This window comes from Molossus molossus, unplaced genomic scaffold (assembly GCF_014108415.1).
Source record: "Molossus molossus isolate mMolMol1 unplaced genomic scaffold, mMolMol1.p scaffold_m16_p_12, whole genome shotgun sequence".
NCBI classification, from domain to species: Eukaryota; Metazoa; Chordata; class Mammalia; order Chiroptera; family Molossidae; genus Molossus; species Molossus molossus.
Genome location: NW_023425347.1, coordinates 54,635,472 through 54,662,395, shown reverse-complemented (window position 1 = coordinate 54,662,395; position 26,924 = coordinate 54,635,472). Strand labels below are relative to the sequence as shown.

The 26,924-nt window shown below is 42.3% G+C and overlaps 1 protein-coding gene across 2 annotated transcripts in view; it reads left to right on the top strand.

Annotated features, from left to right (window-relative positions):
• Positions 1 to 26,459, top strand: part of DNAJC6 (DnaJ heat shock protein family (Hsp40) member C6) — a 128,994-nt gene extending 102,535 nt beyond the window's left edge. For both annotated transcript variants that reach the window (XM_036257429.1, XM_036257431.1), the window contains exons 9-19: positions 1,765 to 1,844; positions 2,630 to 2,823; positions 2,931 to 3,011; positions 5,380 to 5,814; positions 9,031 to 9,165; positions 13,256 to 13,324; positions 15,039 to 15,158; positions 20,533 to 20,796; positions 23,002 to 23,144; positions 25,072 to 25,248; positions 25,864 to 26,459. In XM_036257429.1, the coding sequence (XP_036113322.1) occupies positions 1,765 to 1,844; positions 2,630 to 2,823; positions 2,931 to 3,011; positions 5,380 to 5,814; positions 9,031 to 9,165; positions 13,256 to 13,324; positions 15,039 to 15,158; positions 20,533 to 20,796; positions 23,002 to 23,144; positions 25,072 to 25,248; positions 25,864 to 25,965 (1,800 nt within the window). In that variant the 3' untranslated portion in view covers positions 25,966 to 26,459. The remainder of the gene's footprint in view (positions 1 to 1,764; positions 1,845 to 2,629; positions 2,824 to 2,930; positions 3,012 to 5,379; positions 5,815 to 9,030; positions 9,166 to 13,255; positions 13,325 to 15,038; positions 15,159 to 20,532; positions 20,797 to 23,001; positions 23,145 to 25,071; positions 25,249 to 25,863) is intronic.
• Positions 26,460 to 26,924: the final 465 nt, after the last annotated feature.

Below are 26,924 nucleotides of genomic sequence, written 5' to 3'. Positions count from 1 at the left end.
ATAAAATTTACCCCTTTAAAGTATATAATGTAGTTGTTTTTAGTATTTTCAAAGGATTGTACAACCATTAGGACTGTCTAAATCCAGAACATTATCATCACCCCCCCACAAGAAACCCTGTTTCCATTAACAGTCACTGCCCAATCTCCTCCTCCACCCTCTAGGCAACCACTAGTCTACTTTCTGTCTTTATGGATTTGTCTACTTTGGACATTTCATATAAATAAAATCATACAATATATGATCTTTTGTTTTTTTTTGTTGTTGTTGTTTGTTTTTTTTTATCCTCACCCGAGGAAATTTTTTCCATTTTTTGTTCAGGTAGAGTGGGAGGGAGAGAGAGGAACAGAGAGAAAGAGAGAGAAACATCGATGTGAAAGGGACACATCAAGTGGCTGCCACCCGCATAACCGACCAGGGCCGGGGACAAACTGCAACCTAGGTACATGCCCTTAGCGGGAACCGAACCCGGGTCTCTCCGGACCGCAGGCCGACGCTCTAACCGCTGAGCCAAACCGGCCAGGGCCAATATATGATCTTTTGTGACTGGCTCTTTTCACTTAGCATAATGTTCTCGAAGTTTGTTTATGTTATAGCATGTATTAGTACTTCATTCCTTTACGTGGCCAGATAATATTCCATTATACGAGTATACCACCTTTTATTAATCTCTTCATCAGCTGATGGTCATTTGGGTGATTGCCACTTTTTGGATATTACTACAAGTAATTGCATTGCATTTCATCAAATATTTGCTAAGTACATGCTCTGTGCCAGTCGTTGCCTAGGGGTATAGGCCTGAGAAGAATAAGACTGTGTCCCTGCCTCTAAAAAACTTAGCCTAGCCCAGCTGGTGGGGCTCAGTGGGTTGAGCATCGTCCCATGGACCAGCAGGTTCCAGTTCAGTTCCTGGTCCAGGGCACACGCCCAGGTTGTGGGCTCAATCCCCAGTAGAGGGCGTGTGGGAGGCAGCCAATGGATGTTTCTCTCTCACATGGATGTTTCTATCTCTCTCTCCCTTCCTCTCTTTCTAAAAAAAACAATCAAGAAAAAACAAAAACAGCCCTGGCCGGTTTGGCTTAGCAGTTAGTGCGTCAGCCTGTGGTCCAGAGAGACCCGGGTTCGGTTCCCGCTAAGGGCGCGTACCTCAGTTGCAGTTTGTCCCCGGCCCTGGTTGGGTCATGCAGGTGGCAGCCACTCGATGTGTCCCTTTCACTTCGATGTTTCTCTCTCTCTTTCTTCCTCTCTCTCCCTCCCACTCTATCTTAACAAAAAATGTTCTCGGGTGAGGATAAAAAAAAAAAAAAAAAGAATAAAACTTAGCCTAGCAGGGGAAATTCACACTTTTTTAAATGTCCATATTAGAGGTAGGATTAGGGGCTACATTAGGAGCCATTTGCTTTAGCCAGTGGTGGCCTGGAAAGGCTGTGGAGGGGCTGTGAGCTTTCAAGGCAGGCTGTGGAGGATGTTTATCAGGCTGGAGGAGGGCATGCTGGGTGAAAGGAGTGGAATGAGCAAGTGCGGCCGTGTGCAAGAACGTGGGACTGGGGCAGACGAGGAGATGGCTTACCCAGGCAGAGTTCATGGAGAGGCTAGAAATGAAGCCACGCCTGTTCCAACTGGGAAGGTCATTTAATATTCCCAGCATAAAAAAGGTTCAGACTTTAGAGACAGTTGGAGGTGCGTGGCTCCTCAAAATATCATCTTTTGCTCTGATTCCCTTTGCACCGAGACATTGTAATGTGCTTCTGTCCTGTATTTCAGGTGACCAACACTCAAATATTCCAGCTTCAGTTTCATACTGGATTCATACCACTGGAAACAACAGTTTTAAAGTTCACCAAGTGAGTGCTGCTTGGGCCGAAAGCTCTTTTCAATCCGAGCAGCTGGGAGGTGCTGGGAGCGGTTGCTCAAGGCTCATTAGTGCTGCGCAGGGTCCCTGAATCTGCAGGACTGTTGAGCGTAGCTTAGCAATGCAGGGAGGCTGGTGTTTTGATTTGTCTTGAACACAAATGGTTGAAGGGACTTCTGATCCTAAAATTCCAGGTGAAGGAACGAGGGGAACAAAGTATCAGTGCTGTGATCCTTTGCATCTGTGTATCCCTTTGTGTTTTCAACAGGATGGCAGTTTCATCAGTGGTAGTTAATGAGCCATGGCCCTTCAGAATGGATGCCAGGCCACAGCACTGAAGCAGGGTTCTGAGAGACCCCCTTGCATCAAGCACTAACGCTTAGTTGTTGTATAATAGTGTGGTCTAGAGAACTCGGGGGTGGCTGAAGCTGCAGTTGCTGGGTCAGGGTAAGGGTCGACATTCAAGAGCTCAGGGTGGTGGCCTTGGGCCTATTTCACTATTGTAATAACAGATTTGGTCGTGCTGGTGCATACGGGCTGTATATATCACCCCTGCTTTCTGGAATGCTCTCACATGTAGTAGTAGTCAAATTCTTTGGATAGGCATTATTCTCCTCTTTTCTCTAGGAAACTGAGGCTCAGACAGGTAAAGTAACTTATCTGGTTAATGATTGCTCCAGAGTTAACCTAGCAGTGAGCCTCTAGTGGTTTCTGTGCTGAATATCATACCGGTTCCATTGTTTCTCACTGATCTTATTCTTTTACTTTCCCATTTAGGCCTGAGTTGGATGCATGCGATGTACCAGAAAAATATCCTCAGCTATTTCAGGTGACTCTGGATGTAGAATTACAGCCCCACGATAAAGTGATAGACTTAACCCCACCGTGGGAACATTACTGCACAAAAGATGTCAATCCCAGCATCCTCTTCTCCTCTCACCAGGAGCATCAAGATACTCTGGCCTTAGGAGGTAGGAGTCACCTGATGGTTTTGTTTTCAGCAGGAATCCTCAGTGTTCTTATCACATTGACTTATTGCCTGTGTTTCATTGATGCTGCATGGCCTTTTGTCTTGCAGGACAGGCTCCAATAGACGTCCCTCCAGACAACCCCAGGCACTTTGGGCAAGGTGGCTTCTTTTCCTCTCTCTGTTGGCAAGGTACTTCTAAGCCTTTCTTTAAGTTACATGGATAGGTGATGATTAGTAAAAATGGTTAGTTCTCAACACAGCCTAAAGTAAAGCAGCACTTAGAGGTCATCCACATTCCTTCTTACTTGACACTCTCTTGGCTTGTTCCTTTTTCAGATCAGGCAGCTTCCCTACTTTCAAGTCCATAAATGCTCTGAGACGGATGTAAAAGGCTATTTTAAGCTGAAGGGTACCTTTTCTCTTGATGCAGTATTTTGGATCACATTTTCCCTGGGTTTACAAATTAGCACGTTATTTTGTAGGTTCTTCCTTGACTCTGCTGACACACAATGAACTCTCTCTCCTACACTCAGCTAAATATTCTAAAACGATAAAATTCGACATTTCCCCCAGAGGGCTCTAACCATTAGTGGGGCAGAGCTGAGCTTCCCCTGGTGCAGGGAGGGCAAACGCTTTGCCCATGTGCCTCTGCTGCTTGCTTTAACAACCATGGCAGAGACCGGGCTCTTGGTACCCTTTTCTGCTGAACCTGGAGATGTTTCAGAATCTTTCTGACATAATACTTCAGATGGCTGCCATTAGTAGACTGGCACTGGCATTCTGATCAATACCCATCTGCCATCTTGTTACCCACTGGGGTCCTTGGGTTACCCAAGATGGAAATCAAAAGGAACCACCCAACACATTTTATTAGACGCGCAACTGGTGCGAGGGAGACAGCATGCAAGGACAGGGTTCCTGACTGGCTCCCCGAGTGGCTTTGTTGGGTTATTTTTAATAGGCTGTGGAAAAGCTGGGCAAGGCATGGAGTTTATTGTACGTCAGGGCCGGACCACTGCCTGTTCCTTTGAGTTGCTTAGCAGTGATCTCTGTGCCTGTTCTGTGAGGGCAAGACGGCCGCGTGGCCCACTGCGACCCTGGGGAGGCTGTACAGGGGGCAGCCTTTGGCGAAAAAAAGCGTTCGTCGAATCCATTTGAATTGAAAGGCTTACATTCAGAAATAGGACCCATGACATTTGAGAAAAGGAGAACTCGGGGAAATCTAGATAGCAGGTAGGCGTCCCAGCTCTCTCCTGGTTTCCCCCAAACTTACCTTTCTCACCTAAGGGCTTTCAGTAACACTTCACGTTTGCCTCTCTACTGCCATTTCAGTAAGTAATTTAGAAATCATCCCTGTTAGGCTCCTTAGTAAGTTTTAGCACAAATGCACGATTTCTTTTCGTAGCTTGGCAGAGCCAGAGGCGTTCGGGAAGGCAGAATTGTGTGGCGTTTAGAAAGCTGCCATGGGACATGCACCGTGTATGACTTAGTTCTTCCAGCGACATCGACCACAGCTTGTGATCACACATGAACATTTCTCTAATGCAACATAAAAAGAATGACTCTGAGTGAAATAAATGGAAACTAAAAATATTTTCACATCAGCTCTGGTCATATTTTTGTGCCAAGTGAGTTTGCACCACACTTAGGAAACCCTTTCCCTTTCATAGCTTGTTGCCTTTCAGAACTGTGGACCAGGGATGTGGATCTGGACCTAATGTGGGATGTGGATCTGTCTGACACTAAATATGAGGTCCCGTAGGAGGAGCGTCTCAGCGGGGGCCTGGAAAGTCACTCACCAGCATCCTTCCCCAGAAGATGCCTCTTTCCTGCTGCCTATTTTACACTGGAAGTAGCTCCTTCCGGGTCGGCGTAAGGACCGTCCTGAGCAGAGACATTCTCTCTGTTCCCTTGTGAGGGGTGCGGCTCACTTCGGCTGCAGACTGGGAGAAAGGCCTTGCTGTCAGCCACAGGCCACGCGAAGAGTAGAGACAGTGACAGGAGTCAGCAAAGAAATGGGAGATAATGTGTTTTTCAAAGCACCTAGCATAGCGCCTGGGAGATAATAATAATGACAACAACAATAATTATTATTGATTAGAAAACATATAAACGTACTATTGCTTACTGTTGATCTGAGCACTTCCTGTATACCATCTCATGTAGTTCTCACAGCAGCCACGTGACTTAGGTCGCGCTCATTACCCCCCTTTGGCTGAGGAGGAAACGAAGCCCTGAGACGTAAAGTAACTTTCTCAGGGTCGCAGAGCCAGTAAGTAGTGGGGTTGGGATTCAGACCCAGGTGTTCTGACTCCAGAGTTTCCGCTCTTCACCCCTCTGCTCTACTGGCGCTCAGGTGTTCGACAAATGGTCATTGAACGTAATGTGAAATACATCAAGTCTTCCACTGGCCAGGGTCTGAAAGCATTGTTTGCTCAGGGCTGCCGCTTCTCTCTTTCTGGAATATATATAAATTATAAAAAAAATAAAAAAAAAACCACCACCAACAATGCTGTGGCCAGGAACTAACCATTTCCTGGCACACTGCCTTTCTTAGATCAGAAATCGGAGAAGTCATTCTGTGAGGAGGACCACGCGGCCCTGGTGAATCAGGAAAGTGAGCAGTCAGACGATGAACTTCTGACCCTTTCCAGTCCACATGGCAATGCCAACGGTGACAAACAACAGGGAACCAAAAAGCCCAGCAAAAAGCAGCAGGAGCCAGCTGTCCCTCCACCCCCCGAGGATGTGGACCTTCTGGGCTTAGAAGGGTCTACAGTGAGTAAGAACTTCTCCCCGCCAGTGGCTCCTCCCACCAATTCTGAGCTGCTCAGTGACCTGTTTGGGTGTGCAGGTGCAGCTGGGCCTGCCCAGCCTGGACCGTCCGGGGTGGAAGATGTGTTTCACCCAAGTGGACCTGCCTCTGCCCAGTCGACACCACGCCGGTCTGCCACCTCCACCTCTGCGTCTCCAACCCTAAGAGCGGGAGAAGGTAATTTTTTCCGTGCTGCACTGGACTTCTCGGTTTTGAAATATAACCCTTGGGTCAAGCAGGTAGAATTGAACCTTGCTCATAGGCTAGACTTTCCTGGTCTCCCTGAAAGTTCATCAGAAGTCTATATCTTTATTTAAATGTGGAACACAAGAGGAAATAGAAGGTAGGACAGGGAAGAGTATATATTTGAGCTTCTCACCCTTACCTTATTATTTTTTTAATTATTTTTTTCTTTATTGATTTTAGAGAGAGAGGAAGGGAGAGGTAGAGATAGATAGAAACATCGATGAGAGAGAACATCGATTGGCCGCCTCCTGCATGCCCCCCACTGGGGATTGGGCTCACAACCTGGGCATGTGCCCTGACCGGGAATTGAACCAGTGACCTCTTGGTGCATGGGTCGACGCTCAACCACTGAGCCACACCAGCTGGGCTCACCCTTACTTTATTTTTTTTTGTTCAGGGTTTTAGTACCTGAGCATGGAGATGTAGATTGATGAATTATTATTAATAATGACAGCTTATATTTGTGGGGTATTTACTATTTGCCAAACATGGAAATTAACACTAAATGTTGATTCAGTTCTTATAAAAACCCAGTAAAAGGTGCCATTATTGTCCTACTTCATAGTCGAGGGAATAGAGGCTTAGAGTCAGATTAGTAGCATGTCATTCAGACAGTTAGTAACTGATGGGTCCAGGCTCCAAAACTAGGCCATTTGACTCCAGAGTTTTCCCTCAGGTTTTCCTGAAATGCCTTCTTGGAATGGTGGTTTTCCGAATACACTTTGGCTGCACAGAGAAGTACTTGGTCCTTTCAAGACATGTTTGAAGGACTCATGCCGGCAGCACAGCTGACGGTAGCAGAGCTGTGGGTGCCCACTAAGGAGCTGGAGCTCCGGGTGGCCCAGTGAGCTTCATCTTAGACTCAACCCCTCCTATGCCTGGACATCCACAATTTTTTGACATTTGCAAGACAGTGTAGCTGAATAAACAGAAGTCTATTATAGCTGCTAAGAACTAGCTGCCCCTTGTTACCAAGATAATATCACATTAGGAAGAGTAGAGAGAAATGTCTAAACATTCCAGGCATATGTAACTTGCAGGAACTTTCTTTGCCACGCTTATCCTTCCTTCACTTCTCGGGAGGCTTTGGGCAGGCGTTGATTTATGGTAGTTCAGCTGGAGGCATTCTTTGTAAGAGTGAGCCTCAGAATCCTAGACTAGGTGCTGGTATCAAGCTCCTACATGTTACTGGTGGAGTCGGGGTGAGGTGCCTTGAATCCCAGGATATTTCCTCTGTGTTTCACTCCCATCCAAAGTGAATAAAAGCTCTATCAGGAAATTTTTCAAAATCCCCAAGTTCCAAGGTAGCATAGTTCTCAGTGGTCACCTGTTAAGACTGTGCATCTTGTGTGACTTTTGATGATTTGGACCATCATAGTCCCATCCAGATAGTCCTGTTCCAGCGTCAGAACTAGACGTACCCTCTGAGAAATTATGTAAATCTGTGCCTCAGGTTACAGATAATGAAATTGAGGCCCAGATGTACTGATGTACTTGTCCAACGGTACACAGCTGATAGGTGGCAAACCCAGATCTAGAACTCAAGTATCCTGTCCCTGAGGAGGAAGTAGAAGGAACACAGTCCATAATTTAAGGCCTAGATTTGAATCCTGGGACCAACACAACTATTTGTGTAGTCTTATTAATAAAACCTTAATCTTCTGGTTGTAAAAAAGGAATAATACTTACCTATCAGCATTTTTGTAAAGACCAAATTTTGAGCTCTTGTGGTGTTGAGAAGTTCACTTTTAGTTATTGGAGAATGCCTCTAATTTAACATAAGTTGCTATTAAAAGTGTACCAAGTAATAGAAGATTTTAGCATCCTCCACTAGTTGGCATCAAACTTAGATATAGAGGAATTAACCCAGTGTCCTCTAAGAATTACACTATAAATCTCAGTGTTCTCATTTTATAGAAGGTATAAAGTTTTTTTTTTTTTTATCACTTTTTGTTTTGTTTTCTTAATACTCACCTGAGGATATTTTTTTCCCAATTGATTTTTAGAGAGAGTGGAAGGGAAGGGTGGAGAGAGGGAAAGAGCAAGGGAGAGAGAGAGACATCGATGTGAGAGAGACACATTGATTGGTTGCCTCCTGTACAACCCTAACTGGGGCTGGTTTAAAATCTGCAACCCAGGTATGTGCCCCTGACTGGAATCGTACCCACAACAATTGGATCCATGGGCTGATGCTCTAACACTAACCACTGAGCCAAACTGACCAGGGGTAGAAGGGATAAAGTTTTATGAGTACTAAATGATAAGGGATATATAGTGTGTAGCAGCATGCCTGACAGAAACTTGATTTATTGGTGCTATACAAGGCTAATTTGCTGTCCAGAAGCTCATAGGAGATTATTGCGGCAATGAAGTCATAGCTGAACACATTAACCAAATATCCTACCTGGGCTTTGAGAGTGGGATTTATCATTAACTTGTTTGGTTCTAGTTGTCTATTCCTAAAGGTCAGTCCCACCCCAGGAAGCAGTCAACTCGTTAGTGTGCTCCTTACAGAGTAGGAAGTGATGTCTCACTATAAGGAGCTAAAGGGAATATTGTTCCTTGCCCAATAATGAGATATTCAAGGGCATTTACACTCAGGCAGCTCCATGGTTCTCTTCACATTCATTTCACAGCTTGAGAAATGTGAGATGCCTTTGGGAAATTCCTGGAATTTGGCATCAGAAGACTTGAATGTGAATTTCAGCCCTCTTATTTACTTGATATTGGGCAAGCAACTTGGCTTTCTAAACCTCAGTTTCATTGTCTAAATAATGAAAATAATACCACTTCTGTCTGAAGGTACTGAAGATCAGCTGAGGTATTTATGAAAAGGCATCAGCTGAGCTATTCTTAATGAAAAGGCAATGTAAACCCTCAGAAATGATACAATATTAGTGTTGTTGCATTGTTTCTGGAAACCTCAGCTGCCCACTTTCTCTAGTCCCCTTAATTCATTCACAAACTTTTGATAGTCCTGGAGGAAATGTAAGGGTGAGATGGGCCCATGGAACAGCCCAGGAAGCAGGTATCACCCTGTTTTCAAAGTGTTTCGCCCAACGCCCGGCAGTAGTGACAACTCTTCAGTTTCATTGAATGAATGAACCCATAGGACAGAGAAACACATTTTTTTCTTTTGTTTTCTAGGTGCCACCTTTGACCCATTTGGAGCACCTTCTAAGCCATCAGGTCAAGATTTGCTGGCTTCCTTCCTGAACACATCCAGTACTTCCACTGACCCCTTTCTTCAGCCCACGAGAAGTCCTTCACCTACAGTGCATGGTAAGAAGTATTTTGCATTGTGTTCAGTGGAACATAGATTTCCACCAGATATCAGTAGGTCCTTAGATTTCAAAGCACCCTGTAGGTGTTTGGGTGGGATGGGGGAAGCTACATAATGAATCTCTCTCTTTTGAAAATTAACAATTCATGTTAACATATTAAACACTCTGGATGTCTTACCACAAACAAGTCTGCTTAACTTTGTTTTACTCAGCTTTTCTAAAACTTATTTGACTAGAATTCTTTTGTTGCATTAGAGCTACATGCACAGAATTATGATACCATTGATTATAGGATGTTTACTTTATATACTGATAAGAAAAAATATGCGATTATTTTTAGTTGATTGGAAGATGCATCCTAGTTGGAGACATCTTTGAAATGTGGAAAAATATGAGTCAAATTAATAAAATGTGATATGAGCAGTCTACAAAATTAATATTCTATAGAACAAAGGTTAGCATACAACACCTTGGTGAATTAGAGCTATTTTGTCTAATACGAAGTGACCATTGAGCACTTTATATATGGCTAGTCTATCTGAAATGTGCTTTAAGTATAAAATAACACCCCAGATTTCAAAACTTAGTACAAAATAAGAATATAAAATATCTCATTAGTATTTTTGATATTGATCACTTGTTAATATTTTGAATATATTGGGTTAAATAAAATATATTTCTAAAATTAATTTCACCAATGTCTTTTTACCTTTTTTACTGTGACAACTAGAAAATTTAAAATTATACCTGGCCAGGTAGCTCAGTTAGTTAGAGTGTTGTCCTGATATGCCAAGCTTACCAGTTCTACCCCTGGACAGGACACATACAAGAAGCAACTAATGAATGCGTAAATAAGTAGAACAACAAATCGATGTTTCTTTCTTTCTCTCTCTCTCTTTCAAATAATCAATTAAAAATAAGAAAATTTAAAATTACATATGCAGCCCATATTATATATATTTTTTATTTTAGAGACTTAGGTTATGTGGAAAGAATAGTGATCACATCCATTTGAAAGTGCAAAAGGATATCACTTAGGAGACAGATTAAAACTAGAGCTCTCCAGTGAAGGAAAAATGTCTTTGAGCTAGAAAATTATATATCTTTCTTGATGTTGAAGGCTATTAAACATGATTGGCCTCAACCTAGAAAACAATGTATTGTTGAAGGCACCCTGGACTTGCCTGGAGAATGCAGTCTCCTCATCAGCTTGACTTCCTGCAAGTCAGGCAAATGCAAAAGGAAGGTGAGTTATGTAACATTGGTCCAACTGTAACCTGACTAAATAGAAATCAGTCTAGGAATAACCTTTGTGGGTGATTTCCAATTAGTCTTAAATCTCAAACTGTCTGAGGTGGGTCCACAGGAGAAATTCACCTCTCACCCTTGAGTAGTGCCCACCTAAGAGAATCTCCTGGTTTCCCCGGGCAGAAAGATGCAGGGATAGAGGTTAAAGCTGTTGTTTCTGCTTACTTACATAAAATGCAAGTCACATCATTGCTCCAAATAGCTCCCTATTTCACTTAGCAGGGTTGCCCAAGTCCTCAAAGTGGCCTATGTAGGCCCTGGGTGCTCTCGAACCCCAGTCACCTCATTTCCTGTTCTCTCCCTTTCGCTCGCTCCATTGCAGCCACACCGGCCTACTTGCTGCTGCGCTGCTGTCCCCTCTTCTGAGACGTCACAGGGATCACTTTTTCACCTCTTTTGATCTTTGCCCAGACTGCTCCATTTCACTCCACAACTTGTCCCCCCGCCCCTGCCTACTCTACAGCTTCCTTCCCATGCTACTTACCAACTTCAGTATATTTAATAGTTTACTTCAGTGTTATATTTACTTTTGGTTGTCTCTCTCCAACCAAGGCAGGGATTTTTGTTTGTTTTGTTTGTTAATGCTTCCCGGGTGCTTAGAAGAATTGCTGGCACATAGTAGGTGCTGTCTGTCTTTCTATCTAATATGTAAATATAACATGAATTAACTCATTGTTTCCCTACCTAAGCCTCTTCGCTGCATAATGATAGAATGAATAAGCTTATATATTGTCCTGATGTTAATACTTTGAATCCATTGTTTTTCTAAGAGTACTGCCGTTTGTGTCCCATGCATGTGGATGTTCATACTTGGGCATGGCAGTTCTGGATCTGGGTCTCTGTTTCTTTTTCATAAAATAAGTTATTTATTCATGTAACCCTCAACCCAAGGATATATTTTTATTGATTTTTAGAGAGAGAGAGAGAGAGAGAGAGAGAGAGACATTGGTGTGAGAGAAAAATATTGAGTTTCTTTGTGTACGCCCAGGCCAGGAATCTAACCTGTGTGCCCTGACTAGGAATTGAATCCGCCACCTTTTAGGTGTACAAGACAATGTTCCAACCAACTGAGCCACCCAGCTAGGGAAAGGTTCTCTGTTTCTTGTGAGCCGGTTAGAACATGTTTAATACCCAGCTGTAGGCCAGTTAGCACCCCTTTGTTTTATAGCCACACTTCTCATTTTGGCCTGTCTTACCAGTGAGTGAAAAGAATTTCCTGCTATCCTTGCTTCAAAATCAGTGATCACGCCACTGTTAGTGGATCATTTGTACATTCTTCATATAGGATAACATATATTTGAGACTCAGAGGTCAGATTAGGAGGTCAGAATTGCCTATCCCAGAATTTCCTACCTCCGCAAAAGGTACCTGTTCCGTTCTTTTATCCAGCCATTCACGTTGGAAACTTGGAGTCATTTTGCTCAGATTTCTACAAGGCACCACCATTCTCTTCTGAAAATCAAGGAATATTACCTTTGAGCTCTACAGATATTTGTTGAATATCTATTCTAAAGAGAATAAGCACTGGAGCATAGTATTAGCTGAAAAAAGTAAACAAATAACTAATAAAAGGCAAGATAGAGAATAAAAATATTAAGTAATTACCTTTTAATGAGTGTACTCCCATCTTGAACAGATTTTAAGTTTATTGAAAATAGGCAATGTATTTTTTAGTTCAGTAGGTAGTCATAGGATTGATGAGTTTGATTAGTAATAAGGTTGAAGTTATGACATCTAATTCTACATCCTAGTTGGATTGTAAGACTAAGATCAGAGTGTAAAGTGATCATGTCATGTTCTTAACTTAATGATGGGAAGGTACAAGATGTCTTGATTTGTACTAAGCAAACAGGTAAATATAAGGCTTGGTAGTGCTAATTTTGCCGATTTGCTGATTCTTTTGGTGGTGGTGAGTGTGTATATGTTTTAAATCTGACTTGCAATGTTTGGTTTTTGCATTTTACTCACTGATTTTATGGACAGAACTTAAAGTTGCCATTGAAAGAAATTCTTTCTTATGATATCCTGTTTCTTATTTGGATTTTATAGATTCAGAAAAAAATTAGTACCAATGTGTATTCTTTTAATATGCCAGATTCTCTTTAGCTAAACATTTTTAAATTCTACATTTGGAATTTTGAGAGGGGCTAGGTGATATATTTTGAAGCTGTAGGGAGTTTGTTTTGAGTGACAGTAGATACACCCCTGACATGAGTATGATGAATGGCATGCAGTCAGTGCTCAATATGTGTTCTGAATGCCTGATCATTCTCAATTCATGTCATAGCAGAGAAGAAAACAGAATTTCCGTTCTAAGTTGATCATGCCTCTCGTACACTTGTTCATGCCAACCTAAGGCAAATTAAGTTTGCTTTTTTCATCTTTTCTTATTGCCCGTTGACTTTCAGATAAATAAGTGGGGCACACACTGATGAATGAGGTAGTTCCTGCTTTCAAGGAACTCACAACTTAGTGTAGACAGACAAATGCACAGTGATATTTCAAAGTGTGTGGATATGGAGGCAAAACAAAGTTGAGCCAAAGAAGGAATAGAAATAAACAATACGTGGCTTTGACTACCTTCACGTAAGTCACCATATTGGAATGCACAAATTATCAGGAGCTGCAAAATGTGGTGAGAGCTCAGCAGGAGGGATGAACCCTCGGGACCTTGGGAGGCCATGCAGATTTCATGGAAGGTATAGCATTTTCCTGTGTGAACTTAGCAAAGTGGGTTCTGAGCTATCATGTTTTGATTCCTTTTTTCTCCTAATTTTTAGCATCGAGTACACCTGCTGTGAACATTCAGCCAGATGTTTCAGGAAGTTGGGACTGGCATACTAAATCAGGTAAAGGTCAGCAGGCTATTTTTATATGCATAGTTAACCAATTGCTAAAGCATGACCGTTCACCCAAGATGAAGTGAGTACAGAGAGTATATAGCCCACCTATGTAATTTGTGTTGACTTTTCCTAAGAGTCATATTTGGTAGAACCTTCCCGTTGCATTTGATGGCATGGTAGTGTTGTGTATTATGTTACTTTACTTTTCTAAGTCTCATTTACTGAATGTTTGTTTAGGCAGAATTAGGCAGATCTGGATATATATCTAATTGTGCCACTTAAAAGTTCTTGGATTTTTTTCTTTTTTCTTTTTACATGTCTGAATCTCAGTTTTGTTATCTGTAATGTGGGGATCATAATTCTATACCACATACTTGTATAGTTTAAGTGAAATAACTTATAGAAAAATTTCTAGCGTGGAGTAGTGCTAAATGATTTGGATGGTCTTCCTTCTTCACAAAGGACTTGTTCCAGGGCTGGATTTGTCTGTGATAAATAAACTGTCTTCCTCATGGCTAGGTGGTGTTCATTGCCAGCCATCTTGTTCGATTGCATTCCCAGCTCTGGCAGGTTCTCTCTCTCCCCGCCCCCAGCTCTGGCAGGTTCTCTCCCCCCCCCCCCCCAGCTCTGGCAGGTTCTCTCCCCCCCCCCCAGCTCTGCAGGTTCTCTCCCCCCCCCCCCAGCTCTGGCAGGTTCTCCCCCCCCTCAGCTCTGCAGGTTCTCCCCCCCCTCAGCTCTGCAGGTTCTCTCTCCCCCCCCTCAGCTCTGCAGGTTCTCTCTCCCCCCCCCCAGCTCTGCAGGTTCTCTCCCCCCCCCCCCAGCTCTGGCAGGTTCTCCCCCCCCTCAGCTCTGCAGGTTCTCCCCCCCCCTCAGCTCTGCAGGTTCTCTCTCCCCCCCCTCAGCTCTGCAGGTTCTCTCTCCCCCCCCAGCTCTGCAGGTTCTCTCCCCCCCCCCCAGCTCTGGCAGGTTCTCCCCCCCCCTCAGCTCTGCAGGTTCTCCCCCCCCTCAGCTCTGCAGGTTCTCTCTCCCCCCCCTCAGCTCTGCAGGTTCTCTCTCCCCCCCCCAGCTCTGGCAGGTTCTCTCCCCACCCCCCCCCCCCAGCTCTGGCAGGTTCTCCCCCCCCTCAGCTCTGCAGGTTCTCTCCCCCCCCCCAGCTCTGGCAGGTTCTCTCCCCCCCACCCAGCTCTGGCAGGTTCTCCCCCACCCCCAGCTCTGGCAGGTTCTCTCTCTCTCTCTCTCTCTCTCTCTCTCTCTCTCTCTCTCACACACACACACATACACACACTCTGTGCTTATCACAGCAACTTGCTGAAGCAATTCCTGTTTCTTAACAAATGAGAAAATACTGAAACTCAGAGAAGTTAAATAACGCGCCCAAGGTCACTCACTCATCCAGGAAATAGCGGAGCCAGAATTCAGATTCAGGCCTGACTACAAATCCCACAGGCAAAATGAAGTCAGGTCACAGGAGAAGTAAACACTGGACATAACAGTTCACAGGTGTGGCCAGGAAGCGACATATGCTGTCTTTGTGCCCTGTCTCTGCTTCAGGTCACTGTTTACTTAAGTCAGAAAAGCAAGGTCTAGCAACTTCTGACGTATTTCCAGATCCTGTCCTAATTTGCCCTTAGACAAGATGAGCCATTGCTTTAGATTTCTGAATTTCAGAATTCCGCCTCAGACAACTAACTCCTTTTCAATGATCTCATTTCCTTTTCAGGAGGTTTTGGAATGGGGAGCAAGTCAGCTGCCACCAGCCCGACGGGATCCTCGCATGGCACTCCCACCCACCAAAACAAACCCCAGACTCTGGATCCTTTTGCTGACCTTGGCACACTAGGTATAAACTTAACAGGTTAAGATATGTACTTACGGCTACAAAATCTCAAATCTAAACCTTTAGTGTTCTAATAAGCTGGTACCTAAAATCTTGTATATTCTTAACTATACATACATTAAAACCCGAGATTGGCTTTAAACACACAAACAAAAACCAGCTTCAAATATTGGATTGGAACTAACCCCTATTTATCCATTTTTCCAGTGCCTAATTTTGGGTTAGTAAGATGAATAAAGTTACCAGTTCCAGAAGCATCTGACAACAGAGTTTGGCTGTAGCAGAAGTAACGAATGTGTAGAGAAACACCGAGAGACAAGGCTGGAGAGACAGAGAGGAGCCCCACGGGGCAAGCCATGCATAGGCCTTCTCGTGATGTCACCAGTGAGATCCTCCCCCCGGTTTCCCTCTTATCACTGAGTACAGTGCTCTCTGGTCAGTTTGTAAGATTACTTACAAAAGAATAGACACTCGTATAGTTTTTCCAAAGTGTTTTTCATCATGTATTAGTTGTTGTTAGAGGATAAGTGTTACATGAACATGTAACTTTGGAAACTGGGTTCAGTGGACTTTGATTACTGCAGAAACCTCTGAGGCTCACTGGTCATGATGCTTTCCAAAAGGGATACAGTTTGCAGTGTTCTCAAACTATTTCACCAAGAAAGCATTTTTCAAGGAATAGTTCGCTGGATGTTCTGAAGCCTTGTCTTCTTCCTTTATCCTTCCTCTTCTGGGCAGTGCGGAATTCAACAAGGGTGGGTGCACCCTGACACAGGTGTAAATGATCCATGTTGATAGTTCCGGTTCTCAGAAAGCCCTGGGATAGTTCGAGCCAAGTTGTCTTCAGGGAATGAGCGCATACCAGCATTTTTTACAGTAAATGTGTCAAAATCTTGACCTTTCCTTATATATGTTTTAGAATGCTTTTTTTTCTTTTAGAACTCTCAAAATTATTTTCCCTTCTTTGTATTTCAGTATAAGCATAAAAAATTTAAATAACATCAGGTGAAATTCTTTTGATCCATTTATTCATTTCATAACTATTTAGTAAGGGGCTTCAATGTGCTCATACTGTTTTAATAAAAACCAAGCCCCCCAAAACCAAAACAAAATTTCTCTTTAAAGCTTATATTCTAGAAGGGGAAACAAATAGTAAATGAATAAATATATAATATAATAACGGTGTTTATTGGGGGATTTATTATTTGCCAGGCACTTTTTTTAAGTGCTTGACATTATATACATTTATTTAATCTTTCCAATATTTTGAAGTAGAGACTATTATAATTCTTCTTTTGTAGATGAAGAAACTAGGGCACGAAAGGTGAAGTAACATGCTTCAGTCATAGGTTTCAGCACTAAACTTCCAGCTCCAAAGTTGGCACTCAGAACCCATGTGCAGATTTGCTCTGAAAAAAAATAAGGTGGAGAGCCACGGTGAGGGATGGCTGGGCTCGGGCGTTACTTTATATAACAAGTGGTTGGGGAGGGCCTCTCTGAAGAGTGACCTTTATAGGAAGTTCTTTTTTAAAATCCAACATTACGTCTTGCATTTAATTCTCATGTCCTTTTACACGCCGTTAATCTTGTATCATTCCTCACTCTTTCTTTGCTTTTTCATGACATTGATACTGGAAGGGTACAGGCCAGTTAAGAACATCTCAATTTGTTAACTTGAATCATTTGCTTAAGGTGATGTCTGCCAGTTTCCTTCACTGTAAAGTTACCATTTCCCTTTTGTAATTAATGAGTAATCTGGGGGAGATAATTTGAGACTATCCTATTTGAGATAATCCTATTGGAGAATATTTTATTCTCCATCTGACTCTTACCCACCGATTTTAGCATTCATTAATGATTCTTGCCTGAAGTAGTCAATATGGTGATGTTTGAAAAATTGTGATAGTTCTGATTCTTTCCCTTTTTTTACATTTATTAATTGGCATTTCACTGTAAGGAAAAAAATCTTTTCTCTTTCCCCTTTTCTCCCTCCCTCCCCTTCACATCAGAATGGACTAATATTTTTTTTTTTTGATTCAGTAGGTTATCATTTATTACTGTCATTATTTCCTTTAATGTTCACATTGTCCCAGATTTGATTTGTGAATGCCTCTTTGTCCTGGCTTGTGTCCTTTTCACTAGATTCCTTCTTTTAAGAATTTACTTTCTTTATAAAATAACAAGATGTCCCAGGCTTGTCTTGAAATTTTTATACCCCAGTCCTGGAATCAGTCATTCTCCAACGTATCCTCACTCCCTTTGATGGGGAATGGTATTTAGAACCCCAAATCTGTACACTAGTATGTTCACTGGTACTGGGGTGGGTGTCATTGTTCTACCTTTCAGGAGATAGAGATAGGAGATGAATGGGAATAAATACCTAGACTTCCATCCGATGCCACCGACTTCTTCCTTGCCATCCCCTAGTGCATGTGTGTGTCTTCTTTTTCCTTGGATCACAATGACATTAATAGTCAGACAACAAAAATAGCTACACGTATGTCAATATAACAAATCTGGGAGGACTTTAGGAATTCTTTGTCATTTTTGAAATGCAGTCATTTTTTACAACTGCTGGTGAAATTGGCGTCCTAAGTTTCTCCATTTTTCTAGTCACATAACTGAGGAACTTTAAGTGACTTTCCTAAAGCCACCCAATGAACAGGTATATGAGCAAGGGCTACAAGGTAGAATTTTTGAGTCCCAGGTAATTGCTTTAGAGTAAAAATTAAACTTTCCAATTATATAGCTGCAATTTAGAAAATACAAAAGACGGTGTTCTTCTCTTTAAGGAATTTTCGCATTTAACAATTCTGATACAAACACCCATGCCTTAGTTCCTCCCATAGATATTTTGATGTAATTGATTTGGCTGTGGCTTGGAAATAGCAAGTTTTAAAAGCTCCTTGGGTCATTTTAATGCACAGCTAAGGCTGTTAACCATGCTTTAGCTCTTAACGAGGATAGCAGTGGCCTTTGGGTTTTGCTGCTTCTTTGTACTTCTGTCAGTTCTGTGCTTCAGCAACATTAAAAATTAGAATTATTGAACATGGGTAGAGATGTTGTGGAAGGGTAGCCATTAGGAAGTCCTACAGTGTTGATGAGCCCCGTGAGAGCAGGGTCAGCATCAGCCTTTTCATCACTATTTGCAGCCCGGCACGTAGAAGATGTTCAGCAGCTTCAGAAATGATGGAATAAAGGACGGTGCTGTGGGAATACGGAAGCTTCTTAAAATATTTTAGGCTTGTCCATTTTAAAGCTTTATATCTATAGCTTTATCTATATCTATATGAAAAATAACAAGCATCCTTAAAATAGAAAATGAAATCTCAGTGTAGAATGAATACCCAGCCTAAGGTGTGTATGTTGATGTCCTGTGGGCAGGCGGGCCCAAGGGCTCATGAAGAGATGCTTCATGCTCTGAGTTACAGACTGAGAGGGGCCAATACCAAGCTTTAGAGTATATGCGCTGTCATGACCTTTCCCATTACCTAGTGTTTATTGAACCCTTACAATGTGCTAGTGTGTGCTAGCCGATGCTGGGCATATGAACTTGCATGGTTTTATAATATATAATACCTCTTGATTCACATAATTCATGATTTTTTAAGTACTTTTTTATAGCCATTGTGTATTTACAGTATACCTGTGATGTATATGTAGTTCTGCTTTTACAGATGAGGGGTCTGAGACTCAAGGAGGTGAAGTTTTACATCGAGCTTCAGAAATGAAAGGATTCTCTCTGTATAGACTGTTTTAAACTCTATTCCCAGTGCCCAACACAGTATCTGGCACATAGTAGATGCTCAACAAACACTGGATGAATAAATAAATGCATGCAAGATGGAATGCGTGAAGGAGAGGTAGAGCTGAGACTCAAACTCGGATTGACTCCAAGTCCAGTGGCCATAATACAACATTCCCAGTGGGGAAAGGAGGAGGAATCCCAGACCAGAATAGAGAGAAAATATCTATAGGAAGAAGAGAGAGAGTAAGGAAGAGATGAATTACAGTGAAAAACTCAGAGATATGGGGAGGAATTAGGGATTTGCGTACAGCAAATAAGTATGACATTTGGAGATAAGATGCCTATGATCAATTCCCAGCTCCATTAACTAGCTGTGTGATCATTAGTACATCAGTAAACCTCTCTGAGCCTTGATTTCCTTATTTTTTAATATAGGGCCAATAATACTACCCACCTCCTAAGAGTGTGGCATAGATTGAAGGCAATAATATACATAAACATATTTTGTAAACTCTGAAGAGCTATATAAATACTGTTTTATTATGACTGTTATTTTGGGTTTGGGCATGAAAGGTCCCTGAAGCTCACCACATTTGAGTTTCTCAATTTACCTCTTTAAACACAAGCACAGCCGGTCTTCTTATTTTGGAAACAGCCCAGCATGTATTCAGTGAGTATTTAAAAGTTAGGGGATTATGGAATCAGGATTCTATTTAAATTCCTGGCACAGAGTAGTATCATTTTTAAAAGGTTGAATAAGATCCTTTGCCCTGTTCAAAGTTGGCTGTGTTTACTTTCCTGCAATGAAATGCAAGTAGTGTGAAATTGAAACCTACTTGTGAAACTTCAAAACATATTTGTTTACTCTTGCACATTAGCCATGCTTGTAGTTATAACAAACAATGATTAATCCTAATCATTGAAGTTTAAATAGCACCTTAATGAGTGAACATACTCTGTTTTATTTCCTGTTCTTATCACTGGGGAGTTTTTACTCCAGTGGAAACATAGAACCTGCTTAGACGATGGGACGGTGGAGAGGGAAGGTTCAGTGGGAGGGGCCAGGGTTCTTCCGGCTTGGAGTCAAGACTTGGATTCAAGTCCCAGGTCTGTCACTTGCTGGTTGTGTGACTTTGAGAAAATCACTTACCTGCTCAGAGTTGCAATTTGTTCATCTAAAGAAAATATGGGACTATTAATACATACCTAAAAATGTCATTGTGGGGATTAAGGGAAATATATACCTGCCATTAAAAAAATTTTTTTTTTCTTTATTGATTTTAGAGAGACAGGAAGGGAGAGGGAGAGAGAGAGAAACATCGATGAGAGAGAACATCGATTGGCCGCCTCCTGCATGCCCCACACTGGGGATTTGGCCCACAACCTGGGCAAGTGCCCTGACTGGAATCGAACCGGCGACCTCTTGGTGCATAGGTCAATGCTCAACCACTGAGCCACACTGGCCGGGCCCTGCAATTTATTTTTAACTATTAGGACGGTTAATAGTGCTATTAGTCAAGGCAATTTCCACTAAAGTGATTGCAAATAATAACTTGGGACACAAGAGTTAGAAGCTGCTCAAAATAGCATTACCTTCTTTCTCCCCCAACCCCCCTTATTTTTCTATAGGTAGTTCTTCATTTGCCAGCAAACCCACCACACCAACTGGACTGGGCGGGGGATTTCCACCTCTCAGCTCACCCCAGAAAGCGTCTCCCCAGCCTGTGGGTGGAGCGTGGCAGCAGGGAGGCAGCTACAGCTGGCAGCAGACACAGTCCAAGCCACAGCCCAGCATGCCGCACTCCTCTCCCCAGAACCGGCCCAACTACAACGTGAGCTTCTCAGCCATGCCCGGAGTCCAGAGTGAACGTGGGAAAGGATCGGCTAATTTGGGTAAGGAAGATGGTATGGAATCTGGCTGTAGGGTGGCCTGTGTTATCATACGACTGTGTGGATGGATGTCTGAAGAAGAAGACAGGAAACAATTCCAGTGGTTTCTGAGGCAAGCTTTTAGTTGTAGAGATACAGCATGACCACCGCCTCCAGTTCTGTGCCTAGAGTACCTGGGTTTACCATGCTCGTAACACTTGTATCACGTTGTGACCGTTGGCTCACATGTCTGTTCTCCCCACACTGAGTTCAGATGGAGGGCAGGGACTGTGTATTTTTGCCATGTTACCACTAGCACATAGCACAGTGCTTGGCACACCACAGGCACCAAATGCATATTGACTGGGTGAGTGGAGGGTGGATGGATCTTGCAGCTGTCGTTTCTTTGAAAGAGGGGGTAGAGGAGAAAGGTTGGGAACCTTTCAAGCACTGTGTTCACATTGCCCTTGGGTCCTGATTAGAGTGTATCTCTCTTAGACATTTAGTCTTTGTTTTATGCTCTGTTTGGTGGATGTTCCTGAAACCTTTGGGTTTCCTGTGATGGTTTTCTCTCTCTTCTGAGAAGAAAGTTAAAAGAACATAAAATGGGCCATCAGCAAAGGCTGGAGGATACTCTGGATGGGATTCTTTTTTGAATGGTATTCTTGACAAGTAAAACATATTTTTGCATAGCAGGGATGGTAAATTTGAGTTTGTTAAAAGGTCTGGTATGATGCATTTTGCATTCCAGTTCATCTGATCGTACCCAAGAATTAATGTATAGAGACATGATGAGAAAACAGGCCTTTCCCTCTGCGGAACCCATAGAGGGAAATTCAACTCTTCCTACTAGCAGTAGCTAACATTTATTGAGTACTTACTTACTTTATGATGTTGGGTGCCATTGTAAACAATTTTCATGTATTATTTCATGTAATCTTCAAAACTAACCCCATGTTGTAGATGAGGAATTGGTGGTAGACAGTGATAAAGTGATTTCCTAAACTATACAGCTTGTATGTGACAGAGCTAAGATTTGAACCCTTTCTGGTGACCTGGCTCCAGAAAACCTGCTCTTAACCTCCACACTCTACTGGCCATGACAAGGTGCTTTCTCACAGTACTAACATGATAGGAATTCTTTTGTTGGGAATATGTAACATCGTGTTTGTTCTTTGGTGAGCAGTGGATATCTCTGGACAATTCCATGAGTCTTGGGGCTTCCTTTCTATTTTTGAGTAGATATGGGGTGAGTGTCTTCAATCATCAAATATTTATGGAGCATCTTCAGTGTAGAAAACTCTGGGGATACAGCAGTGAACAGGACAAACAAAATCCCTTGTCTCAATGTGTGCCTGTGTGAGCACCTTGGAGATGGCGAAAGGGTTTCAATTCAGACACCAGCTTTTGTTGATGGGCATTGCCAGCATGGACGGCTATGTTTTGGTTCTGTTTTGTTTTAATTTCACACACATTTAAATAGCCAGGTACTGTTCTAAGCATTTTAAAGTGTTTACATCAATTCTCACAACAACCCTATGAGGTAAGTTGTAGAGATTGTACAGATGAAGAGACTAAGGCATGGAGATGATAAGTAACTTGACCCAAGGTAACATTGCCAATAAATAGCAGAGCTGGAATTCAGAGCCCAGAGAGTCTGTCTCCAGAGTCTCTGCTCTTCACCACCATGCTAGGCCACCTCTCCAAACAGACTGAGAAAGACTGAGGCCACAAGCAGACTTGGCGAGAAAGACCACTGTGACGGACTAAAACTGTCAGCTGCGTGTAGCAAGGAAAGTGGTGGCATGCTTGGATTTCAAGTACCACAAACCCAGACCTTAGCTCCATCACTGATACTAACTAGTTGTATGACTGGAGCAGGGAGTGGGGGAGAATCATGAGTATCTTCATCTATAGATAGATGGTACAGTGGACATGGAAGTATGGAATTGGATTTAGTCTAATGATCTAGCCTCAAGTCCTAGCTTTGCTAGATCGTGAGCGTGTGATATATGATTCTGGACAAATCTCTGAAGTTCTTTTGACTTCACTTTCTTCATCTATAAAATGGGCATGGCAGTCTCATACTCTACCCACAGGGTAAATGTGAGGATTCAGGGGATCCATGCATGTGACAGCACCTCGAAGACTAAGTGTTATGAGGTGTTGGTATGATAATGTGTTTAAGTGTAAAAACTATAATGATTTTTTAAAAAAATTATATTGCAGAAGGGAAACAAAAAGCAGCTGACTTTGAAGACCTACTTTCTGGTCAAGGTTTCAATGCACACAAAGACAAAAAGGGGCCTCGAACAATAGCTGAGATGAGAAAGGAAGAAATGGCTAAGGAAATGGATCCTGAGAAATTAAAGGTGAGTGAGTCCCCGGCCCAGTGTAATCATCGTGTATGACAAGGTCATGTGTGTGGAGCATGGCGGTCCCAGTCCCCGGCCTCCTCAGTGCTTTCCTCCCCTTTTAACCAGAGCAGTTCTGCTTTTATCTGTTCTGATTCTAGAAGTCTTTCGTCTTGGAGACAAAGGATGTTCTCCATTTCTTTTAAAGTTTGCAAACCAGCCATTATAACTGCCTTATTTCACAGATGAGGAAACAGATGATAGTTCATAGATGAGGATGTTGTGTGGACAGACGGATCCAGGTTAGCTTGGAAAGAAAAGAGTGGTTATGTGGCTCTGGCCCTGGCCAGTTTGGCTCAGCGGTTGGAGCGTTGGCCTGCGGACCAGAGAGTCCCGGGTTCAGTTCCTGCTAGGGGCACATATCAAAAACAAAAACAAAAAAAAAAGAGTGGTTATAAAATAAAAATAAAAGAGTGGTTATGTTGATGAATTGTGTGAGGTAGTGGAAGAGTTTTTAAATTAAAAGAATGGGAATGCTCTTCAGAGAGAGAGAGATCCAATTCCTATGTGACAAAATACTTAATATGCTGCCACTATAACAAACTAGAAGATGAGGGTCTAATCTGTTATTGCATCAAAGGACTGATACAGCCAGTCAATCATTTTGAAAACATATAACACAGTTCTAGACAGATCTGAACACTGATGATGTGTAGACTCTTAGATACTTTTTTGAGCACAATAGAAAATCCTTTGTTTGTGTTTGCTTTTTACTTCATATAACATCACAGAAGCTTTATATTCCTTCCAAAAGTGTGTTCTATCGTGATAACTTTTGTTCTTTAGGCAAACTCTGCAGATTTCTGTAAAAGAAAGGCATGTATGTTTTTAAACCAAGCTTGGTTACTTAGTTGGTACAGAGTATTTAGTTGTTTGTGAGAGTAGCCATTGTTAACCTTGACTAAACCAGTCGTTTGACAGCAAACATGTGCTGAGCCCCTGTGGTGCACTCAGTGTGCTGCATCCTTACGAACCCGCTAACTTAATCACCTCCTTTGCTCAAAATATGAAGATCCAAACTATGAATAGTTTGAATGAATGACTAAATGGATGAATTTTTTTTTTTTATCCTCACCCGAGGACATTTTTCCATTTTTTGTTCAGATAGAGTGAGAGGGAGAGAGAGGAAGAGAGAGAGAGAGAAACATCGATGTGAAGGGACACATCGAGTGGCTGCCACCTGCACGACCAACCAGGGCCGGGGACAAACTGCAACCGAAGTACGTGCTCTTAGCGGGAACCGAACCCGGGTCTCTCTGTACCGCAGGCCGACGCTCCAACCGCTGAGCTAAACCGGCCAGGGCTAAATGGATGAATTTGACCAACCTTTTTTGAGCTCCATTCTGTGCCAGGGGAGCTACTTGGTTTCTGAGATACAGTGTCATGTAGGAAACAGTACCTTCCTGCAAACGCTCTGCCAAACAGGCAGAGGATTACAATAAAGTGTGGCCCATATTAGGATTGAAACATGTTTAAGGGAGTACCCCAGAGAAATTCTTTCTTTTTTCCAAGGGGTATTTATTTTGTATCTCTGTGCCAGATACTGTACTACACAGAATCAGACAGCAGAGACCAAAAGAGACATGGTGTGCATCCCCATGGAGTGTATACTTTAAGGGTGAATTATTAACTCTGGGGAGGGGCAGAGAGGAAGGAATTCAGACTCTCAAAGGGGAACAGTATGAAATTCCTGAGCAGCTTTTGAAGGATGATGAAGAGTTAACTAGAAAGAGAGGGCAGGAAGTAGAGGTGGGAAAGCATTCCTGGTGGAGGAAACCGCATGGAAGATGCAGGGAGCCTCAGGTACTTTGATGTTGCTGGAGCAGGAGGGTTCCCAGACTACCAACAGAGGCCTTCTGAATTTCTAATTCCCCTGCATTTACAGATTCTGGAATGGATTGAAGGCAAAGAGAGAAATATCAGAGCACTTCTCTCCACGATGCACACTGTGCTGTGGGCTGGGGAGACCAAGTGGAAACCAGTTGGCATGGCAGACCTGGTAACTCCAGAGCAGGTGAAGAAGGTGTATAGGAGGGCTGTGCTGGTGGTGCATCCAGACAAGGTGAGCATAACCTACCCTATTGTATTGCCTGTTTGGTCCTCATTTCATTCATTTATAAACAACATACTTTCATTCTGCTGGTTATTAGGCCATTTATATGATAAAATAAAGTCCATGCGCTAAAATCAAGAATTTAAACGGTTATACTTTATAAAGTGGATGAAAAAGAAATCAAACTATTACAAATAACAGAATGGGGACTTTCCTTAGAGAGATGTAAGATTCACCAGTGACTAATTTTTAGGGTCTCCAAGAACAGTTGTTTTTTTAAAATGGGAAAATGGGAGTTTACAAATGCAGTCAATTGGAGATAGGCTGTCATAAACCTTTGTCATTCAGGAGATAATTCTGGAAAACTTCTGGAGAGCGGAGAAGAATCTTTTGCTGCCCAATAAGTTCTTTCTTATCTACTCATTGACTGATTACTACCACCATACGAGAATTTCTAGTGGGGCATTCTGGGGAGGTCATATAATTAGGGCCACATAGATTGGGCTATAAGAAGAGAAATGGCTTACTAGGAACACATTTCAATAAGCATATTAGCAGTGAAAACTTAATATAAATAAAAATTTGGTCTGTGGTATCTAACATATGTTTTGTTTTCTTCTATAGGCTACTGGGCAACCTTATGAACAATATGCAAAGATGATTTTCATGGAGCTCAATGATGCCTGGTCTGAATTTGAAAATCAAGGCCAAAAGCCCTTGTATTAATTTATGAGCTTTTCCATCTCTGCTGCAGACCTGTGGTAATGCTTAGTGTGTGTCACAATTCTGAGGTTTTCAAATATGAACCAAAATCTCCAGTAACACGTATCCAGTACTAAACTGTTAAATTACTCATGAATTACTTCCTCATTGATAAAGAATATGGATGTTTGTTTTCTCAAATCCCCACCATAAAAGGTCCAGAGCAGGAGAGGACCTTTTAGTCAGATGACCTTGCAGAGTTACAACATTCCAGCCTGCCTTTTGAGGGGCCTACTCAGCATATTTGGGGAAATGGAAATCAGAGGCCACCAAAAGCGTAACACCCATCTCATTGTCTGGGAATAGGATTAATGAGCAAAAGTCATGATAATGGGATTGCGTGATGGGTTTTAACTAATGGTTTTTAGATTTTCTTGGAAAGATATAATTTGAGCAACTGCTTTAGTCTCCAGGAATACAACCACCAAGTTTTTTGTTTTTGTTTTTTATTGGTATGTGCCCCTAGCGGTAACTGAACCCAGGACTCTCTGGTCCGCAGGCCAACGCTCCAACTGCTGAGCCAAACCGGCCAGGGCCAAGTATTTTTTTTTTTTTTAATGGAAATTTACTATGGTCTTTTGCATAACACTGTATACTTCTTTGGTCAAGAGGACTAACAGATGCAAGTGAACTTGAATTGTGGGAAGTGATTATACTATAATCCAGTGATGACCACCAACTCTTTCTGGATAACCTAAAAATTAGTGAAAATGCTGGTTAAAGAAAATAGGGACTCTGAGGATATAAAATTTTATTTCTGGTCAGAAAGTTGGGCTGCTACCTTCCTTTCCCTTTAGAAAACTGGTTGCTTAATGAAAAAAGTCTTAATACCATAACAACTCAACCTGATTTGAAAGAAACTTCTAATTTTGCCATAAGGCTTAATGCTCTTCCTTTTGCTTAGCCAAGAAAATGTTCTTAGC